An 8,729-nucleotide genomic window follows, 5' to 3' on the forward strand; every position below is an offset into this window, starting at 1 on the left:
TGTTTGGAGTGTGGGTGCCATGGGCACTGCTTCTTTAGGAGCTCCTTGAACAGAGTCTTGTCTTGATTTTCGCCGTTTTTCTTGGAAGACTGGGACATCGCCGTGACAGTATTGTCTGGCTTTCTTTTGTGGTTTTGATCGCTTGAGTAGTTGCCTCGGTTGTCGTTGGGACGATCGTTGCGATTCTTGCCATTACTTTGGTCGTTGCTTTGATTGTTGTTGTTCTGCCCTTTGTTACAACGAGATTCAAACCGTTCGATCTCCTTGTCTTCTTCATCTGCCCAGGCTTGTATCATGGTCTTAAGAGACTTGATATCTTCTAGGCATCTTCTACCAAAGTCTTGGAACATCCAGCGGTCATAGAGACCGTTCTGGAAGCACTCTATGGCGTCCTTCTCCGTGATATCCACGACAGTGGCCTTCTTGTCGAAGAAACAACATAGGTAACTACGCAAGGTTTCGCCTTGTTGCTATTTGACTTGTGACAAGTCGATTCTGTTGTCAGGGCGTTGCATTGCTCCAGCGAAATTGTTTGTGAACACTGCCTTAGTTGACTCCACGTATTGATGGAGTTCTTTTCTAGAGACTCGAGCCAAGTGAGTGGCCCTGCCTCCATGCAGATGGGGAAGTAGATGAATTTGGTGTCATCGATTCCCCCTGCTGCTTGGACTACTAGCGAGTAGCACCTCAGCCACTGGACTGGGTCCTGCTTGCCGTCGTACTTGTTAATACCCGAAAGTTTAAACTTGTCGGGTAGAACCATCTTGCGTACTCGTCTTGAAAAGGCGGGGAACCTGTCGGTGTCTTCTCCCGAGTAGTCGACTTCCTGCTTCGTTCGCAGCGGCACCCTTCAAAGATGTCACGACAGTCGCAGTTCTGGTTGAGCTTCTAGCGGAGGTCGCGAGGTTGCTCAGGATCTTGGCAGGACCCACGGTGGCCACGGCCTCCCGAGGGTCCCGTCCAACTACCTTCTGCCCTGTGCTAACTTTGTCTGGGGTTCTCAATTCTGGGAACCTCGTTTCTGGCGGCTTTGAGACGGCTTGGATGCCTCTTGCTTCTGCCATGATGGGAGGAGGTGCGTCGGACCAAGCTGATCGCTCTCTCCCGATCGAGTTGTTCGTACGCGTGCTCCACTAGTTGAGCCAGTTGCCTAGTGTACTTATCTTGTGGCATTGCTCGAGTAATCAGATCAATGGATGCATGGTAGCAAGAGGAGTATGGTGGTGATGCGATTGAACTGCTTCAAACGCGTGGTCCAAGTTTGATGGGTAGATCAGACGCAAGGCGGCGGCAACGATCTGCTCGTGCTGCGTTCCTTGTATGTCGACGATTCCTCTAACTTTCAGTCTCTTCTCCTTGTACATTGGCGGAGAGCTCATCTGCCGACATGTCATCTGGGTGGCGCTCACATCGCGGATGCCTTTCTGGTTGTTCTGCTCCGTCGCCGTTGGCCCCTTGAGGAGTGATGATGGCGAGTAGTTCCCACTCTGGGGAAAAACTAGCCGAGCTTGACGTGATGATCTCTATAGGGCCATCTTCTTTGTAGATAGAAGATAGAGGTATTCCCTCCTGGTATGGGAGGTTGTCAAGGTATGCAACAAGGCGTGACTCGTCATCCTTGGCTAGAGCAGATGAATCTGCCTTGTGGAGTAGATGTGAGTACCAGGCCCTGCTGTGGACCTGATAAGGGAGCCTACTCATCCGGATTCTAGTAATAGTCAAAGGTTCTCGATCGAATTCAAGTTGGATAGGGATCTAGACAGGGTGGCTTGGGAAACAGCACCCGCATTTCGGAGTTCGAATGGGAATCTAGTTGTATCATAGACAAATTCACATAGACTGATTCACACAATTTCTTATGCGCCAGCTCAGGGGGACCAGTCCGACTGGTAGGAGAAGTCGAGTTGTACTTGGACTCGTCCCTGGAACCTTGGAAGAGGTTGAAAATTTCATTGAATTTTTCAATGAAATCCTCTAAAACTTGGGCAATGGAGGTTGATGTCGTAGTGCTTCTCCTCCAGGGTCGACGCGATGTGGTGGTGGAAGTTTCCAGCACCGTCCGCGATGCAGACCCAGGAGCCAAAGACAAACATCACACCTTCTTCAAACGTGACGGTGGGCTTGATGATGACTTGAGCCATTGAGTTCTCCGACGGATCTTTGGCGAGTGCCCCTACCTAGCGCGCCAGCTGTTAGTGTTTAGACCCAGCAACCTATTGAGGGGGTACCTGAGGTAGTGTTTTGTGCGTGGGGCTCGTCAAGATCAGGAACTCAAAGATGAACTCGAACACACGATTTAGATAGTTTCAGCCTGCTTATGTTGTGTAATACCCTACGTCCTATGTGTTGGTTGGATTGTGTTGATTAATGATGTTGGAGGGGGTCCCACCTCACCTTATATTACCGGGGGTAGGGTTACAGGTCAGTTGCTTTACAAGAGTACTAGTTGGATTCGACTAGAGAGTCCTACTCTAATTACTAGCAGTAGTTTCCTAATCCTCGACTAGTCCTTATCCTCCATGTAGACCACACCGTCCTGCACTGTAGTCTCCATGTCTGACACGTCTCGGTGTACAACCTCATATCTAGGACTGTCCAAGCCTCCCGGTGGGCCCATAGATGTATGGTCGACAGTAAGTCTTTAATTTGCTCTAACTTCAAAATCGCCGCTCTAGTCACTGTGTGATGTCTTAACTCCTATTCAATTTTTATCATGTAGGATGGAGATTCAAACTTGTCGGAGGAAAGGATACTATGACGTAAGCTTCATGGACCCGGATGTTGTAAACGAGTCAACTCTAGGAGATAGACCAAATCAAACCTTGAAGAACATATATAAGTTTCTTGACAAGCAACATTACAAGAAGTACATACTTCTACCGTATAACTTCAAGTAAGCGTGTTTCCCATCTCTTTTTTTTCGAACTAGTAGTTAAACATAACACTATCTAGCTTTGGCTGTAACAGCTTCCACTAGATACTCCTTGTTTTCATGGTTGATCAAAGTGCAGTCTATGTCATGGACTCTTTGAGGAAACCAAGAGATCAATACAAAAATCTCATAGACATTTTGAACAAAGCATGTGCTCGATTCCATCGATATCACGCAAGTGAATTCAAGGAGGAACTTGATTTGAAGTATGAATTCCCGGTATGTGTTAAATTTTCACATATCGTGACATTTCCTTGAACACAAAAAATATTTCATAACTTCTTTTGCCATATATATAGTGTTTGAGACAGGAGCCGGGGAATAATTTATGCGGATACTACGTATGTGAGTTCATCCATGGCTTTGTAGGTCCAAAGTGTATAACCAACCATGAATTCAGCGTACGTATATAAAATTCTTAACAATAAATTAGTTTTAATTGTGTAGACCCATTGATCTACTATATAATAACCTTTGCTAATGACACAGATGATGTACATGAAGGAAAGACTCCTCGACACGGAAAAAATCAGGGCAATTCAAGAACAGCTCTCTGGGTTTTTTTGGATGAGGTAATAAATCCAGCAGGGGAGTTTCATAATGATGGATCAAATCTACATCACCGTCAGGACTCGGGTTTAGAATAGTTGATCCGAAATGTTGAATTTGGAAAATTGATGCAATGTAATATTATTCGTATATGTGTATACACAATATGTCTATATATATAATAGTATCTCAAATGTAATATTATAGATAAATACAACTTTATATATATTAGCGTATTAGAACTAGTATACGTAAAGGAAACAAATACAAAATACTAATAAAGAAACAGAAAAGAAAATAAGAAAAGAAATAGAAAAAAAATAAATTATTACCGGCCGGTCTCCCCAACCAGTACTAAAAGGCCCCTTTAGTACCGGTTATTTCAACCGGTCTAAAGGCTCCCCTTAGTACCAAACTAGCAATATCAGTTGCGAAACCGGTACTAAAGGGGTTACCAACCAGTACTACTGATGGGGCTTTTATATATCGTCCTAGTGCAGCTACATCTTCATGTACATATGTTGAGCAAAAAAAACACTCCGAAATTCATACCGTACCACACAGCAGTGCTCTATCGTCCCTGATACATTTCTATTCAAGTGATTATATCCGATCACACCTTTTTACAAAACTTTAGAGAAGGGTTTTCGTACCGTCACAATTAATCTAGAGACATATTTAAATTCCGCATAACATGTACAGTGTGCTACCACGTAAGCACATTTACTGATTTACAGTACATTTTATTGTCTCAGAAAAATTATACTAGTAGTAGTTAAACATGGTATTTAATTAAACTAAACTTAAAAAAGATACAGCAAACATGAACAGCTAGAAACGCTCCTGTGGCCTTCAACTAGCAAACTCTTGTCAATCATGCTTCGAACATCGAGAGGAACTGAGGAAGAAGACACACATAAGACGAGGGATATCCTAGTAAATGCATTCTACAGACTACACTAGGAGAGCTACCATTAACCGTTAATTCCCTACTACATCAACCTGCATGCAATATTTGCTTGGTTCACACTTTCGAGTTTCGACACACTTGTGCCTTGCTCACTCCCAGGCACATCCGAGCCTGAGCTCAAGGTCCAACCCCTCCTCCGCCAAGCCCTCGCCGCTGTGGCCGCCGCAGACTCCAATCCCCAGCTCCAAGCTCACCTCAAGGGTCGTCGTCGGCTTCGTCGCCGCAGCTACGACCGTCGACGTCGCCGTCGAGAAGAAGCTGTAGATCACCGGTGCCTCAGCCGCGGCCGTGGGGCCGCCGGCGCAGTGCGGCGGCGAGTAGTTGAGGTTGGGCAGCGGATCCCTGTGCTGCTGGGGAGCAGCAGCAGCCATGTTCGTCGTGCTCGGAAGGGAAGACGAAGTCCACGCCGGGCAGCACTGCCTGAGCCTGGCCCTGTCCCTCCGGTGGACGTTCATGTGGCCGCCCAGCGCCTGCGCCGACCGGAACTCACGCCGGCAGTAGCTGCAGGTGTAGGACGACGACGACGACGATGGCAGCGACCTCCACGGAAAGCAGCCGCCCGCCAGGCTGAAGTTCTGGCCCAGCGTCCATGAGGGCAGCTGCTTGAGGCCGCGGCCGCGGTCTCTGCCCTCCATTGTGGGTGGGTGCCCGGCCGGTGTGGTGTTGTGGTGCCCGGTGTAGTTGGCGTGGCTAGTTTCTAAGTGAAGCATGCATTGTAGTGCCCAGCTGCTTGTATATATAGCACCCCTGCAGGATTGTGCTGGTAGTGGAGTGCATGCTACAATTTCCATGCACACACCTTCAATTTGCTCTTGTTTTTCCAAGGCACATTGCTTGGCTACTGTGGCCAGTATACTACATGAGAGAGAGCAGGAGCTGCAATCAAAGCATGGAGGTCAATTGTTTACTTGGGCAGATGGATAGAGAGGCTGTGCATGCCGAGCACAATAGCGGCATGCAATTGATGCAACAGCCAAGATACCGTCAGAGCAATGGCAGCCATTCCGGGGAAGACTAAGTGACATGCATTTGCAAGGCGTGCAGGCGCCTTTCTGCACGACAAGACGCCTGAAGCCAGCCAAAGACCTGGTCTCGCCGTCTCGCAACGCAACATGTGTGCGTGCGTGTGCGTGTGTGTGTGTGTGAATATGACCGTGATTCCTAGGGGAGGAGAGGACATTGTGATGCACACACTGTTGATGGAGTATACTGTAATGAGCCAGAGCCAGCCTAGAGCTAGGGTTTGCTTCTGGCTTACTCCAACTCCTTGCGCAAAGAGGCAAAAGACTGCAGGCGTGTTACCGAGGCACTGAAAGCGTCGATGGCCTTACTCCATGTGTTATTTCCCCTATGTTTGACTGCATGCAGCATTTGGAGCCATGCAGTACTTGCCACCTTTCACTTGATTCTCCATTTTCTTTTGGTTTCTTCAGCAAGAGATGGGAGGGCGAATCCGGGGCATGATTGGTCAAGGTGTCATGTCCAGCTCTGCAGCACATCACATCAGTCATGTCCAGGATTAAATCCACTAGCCAAATAGTACATGTTTGGGTCAACTCGTTCCGCTCGGTTCTCACCTCTCAGTGGGCAGGGGTGGTAGGCATTTTTGGAATGGGAAGCCATGATGCTCACAGAAAGGTGAAGTATAGTTGTTACCAGAATTATAAGGCCATAGTTGTATCTCTTCTACTTTTCCCCTTTTTCATTAGAAATAAACAAAGAACAATATCTTGTTTAACGTTTCTTTTATCCTTTTGCTTACCACGCCATGAGCTATGGCAGACAAAGGAGATGTGTGCTGCCAAGTGTTTACTAGGATCAACGGCCGAGGAATTAAACAGCTTCACAGTTGCAATTTATTTTTGAGGTGATGGTTACAACATATCCCTTGTAATGTCTGGTTTTGAATAGCAGGAGCCAGGGGCTCTTAATAGGGCCCTTCTTAACAATGCCGTACATGGAGCATTTCTTATGAAATTCGGTAAAAAAACTAATGATGTGAGCAGGTTCTTTTAATTACTTGCTTGATAGATACAACTTACAATGCCAATTAACTACCACATTACTTTTATATTGCATTGTAATTTCTAGGAGTAATGAGATATGTGTTCTCAACATGTGCTACGGATTGTATATGTCTTCAAAAATGTCAACCGTAAGCCATATTCTATTTATTAAACAATGACAATATTTAGGTCTTTATGTCATCGACCACTACTTTAAAATTGCCATTTGAAGGAAGAGTGTGACAATGAGGTTGGACTCCTGAAAAAGTGAAAATAACAGCCTCTACCCATTTAGAGCAAATCCAGGCCCAAATCTTCGCAACCGAAGCTGTTTGTAGATTTCAGCCCATGTACAGTGCAGTGGCTATATGATGTTTCGGTTTCAATAAATAATTATGGATTCTGAATCGATTTGAGTCTGTAGCATTTTTACTAAAAACTCCATAAAGTTCCAGGAAATAATTTGGGCACGTCAGAAGTTACCATCTTTATATTTCTGAAAGAAAGATTTTTTGTTGCTAAAACAATGGTATTATTTTGTTACGTCTATTATTACCAGTATATATGCACCGGCCCGCAACTGGTTATAAAAAATAGTAACCAACAATTGAGTCAAAAGAGATGATATGAATCTTAGGAAGTATATGTGTATATTAGGATGTTTTTATTCTTTTTTTTTGTACACTTGATGTATTTTTTGTACTCCAAGCTATATTGGGGATATATATACAGAGGTCATCCCCTCATTAGGGTGTGTGGTGTTTCCCATCTACTTCTCTACATGGTATCACGAGATTAGATCGTGGGCCTCCTCTCCTCTCCCTAAGCCTCCCCCCTGATCTGCGCAAACCTAGGCGGCGCCCCCCTGCTACGGCACCGCCACCCACCCTCCGCTGCACCTCCCTATCCGCCCCCCCCACTTTTGTGCGCTATGTCCTCCGCCGACTTCTCTGTGTCCGGTGACACCACCGCTCCTGCTGCTGATCTTGTGTCGCCTCCTGGACCGCCCCCTGCTACCGACGGTCGTGCATCTAAGCTGCCACCTGGCACCGGCAACTCCTCTGGTGGTGCGGCCCAAGCTCCTCCTGCCGGCGACGTACCCAGCAGCGGTGGCAGTGGCTTCATCATGTACTCGGCGCCGCCGCCCACCATCCACCCCTACGCCACCATCTCCATCAAGTCTCACGCGCTCATGACGCTGACGATGAAGTCTAACGCCAACTCCAGATGGGTGTCCTTCTTCAAGTCCATGTGCGGCAAGTTCGGCCTCCGGTCGCACATCGACGACACGGAGGCCCCTCATCCCCAGGACCCTAATTGGGATCAAACGGATTGCTGTGTGTCCGCTCGTGGTTCTTCAGCTCCATCGATGACTCTGTCTTGGACCTTGTCATGACCGACAACGACCAGACTGCCCGGGAACTCTGGCTCGCCATCGAGGGACTCTTCCACGCCAACAAGCAATCCAAGGCGATATTCCTCAGCCACGATTCCACTTCATGACGCAGGATGACTCCTCCATCGTCGAGTACTGCAGTCGCATGAAGACTCTCGCCGACGCCCTTCACGACGTCAGCCATCCTGTTTAGGACTCCCAGCTTGTCCTGAACCTCCTCCGCGGCATCAACCCACGCTTCTCCAACACTGTCGAGGACATCGCCAACTCCACCGCCGGCTTCCCGTCCTTCGCTCAGGCGCGGGACATGCTCACCTTGAAGGAACTTCGCCTCGCCAACGAGGAGAAGGTATCCAACTCCACCACCCTCCTTGCCAGAAACCCTTCATCATCATCGTCCTCCTCTGGTTGTACGGGCGGGTGTCGCCCGCCGTCTCGCTCTGCTCAAACCGGCAGCGGCGGCAGCACCAGTGGTGACCGCACCGGCGGCGGCACCAGTGGCGACTGCACCGGCGCAAGAAGAAGTGGCAGCAGAAGAAGGGCGGCAGTGGCTTCCAGGCGCCCTCCGGCGGCGGCGGTTCCCACGGCGACAGACCCCCACAGCCCACTGGCTCGTGGTTGTACTTCAGTCCGGGGGTTGGCTCCTACGGCGCCCCAGGTTTGCATTAGGCCGGCGGTTGGGGCGGTGGCGCCCTTGGCCTCCTCGGCCCCTCGTAGGCCCACACCACCTACGCCCCCATTCAGGCGCCTCCTCAGGTGCCAATCTGGGACTAGGCCCCCTTAGGCACCAATCTGGGACCAGGCGGGCCTGATTGCCGCCTTGAACCAAATGGCACTGCAGAACGGCGGCTGGGTCATTGACTCGGGTGCATCCGT

At 48.6% G+C, this 8,729-nt stretch overlaps 1 protein-coding gene across 1 annotated transcript; it reads right to left on the bottom strand.

Annotated features, from left to right (window-relative positions):
• Window positions 1-4,540: 4,540 nt before the first annotated feature.
• On the bottom strand, window positions 4,541-5,086 carry LOC101781005 (transcriptional regulator SUPERMAN). Its single transcript, XM_004975018.2, has one exon. The coding sequence runs from the start codon at window positions 5,084-5,086 to the stop codon at window positions 4,541-4,543; it is 546 nt and encodes a 181-aa protein (XP_004975075.2).
• Between the last annotated feature and the right edge of the window lie 3,643 nt (window positions 5,087-8,729).

The sequence above is a fragment of the Setaria italica genome, chromosome VII (genome assembly GCF_000263155.2).
Source record: "Setaria italica strain Yugu1 chromosome VII, Setaria_italica_v2.0, whole genome shotgun sequence".
NCBI lineage: Eukaryota > Viridiplantae > Streptophyta > Magnoliopsida > Poales > Poaceae > Setaria > Setaria italica.

Bases quoted from the DNA above. Each gene is read 5' to 3' on its own strand.
- LOC101781005 (XM_004975018.2), bottom strand. From the start codon at position 5,086: ATGGAGGGCAGAGACCGCGGCCGCGGCCTCAAGCAGCTGCCCTCATGG.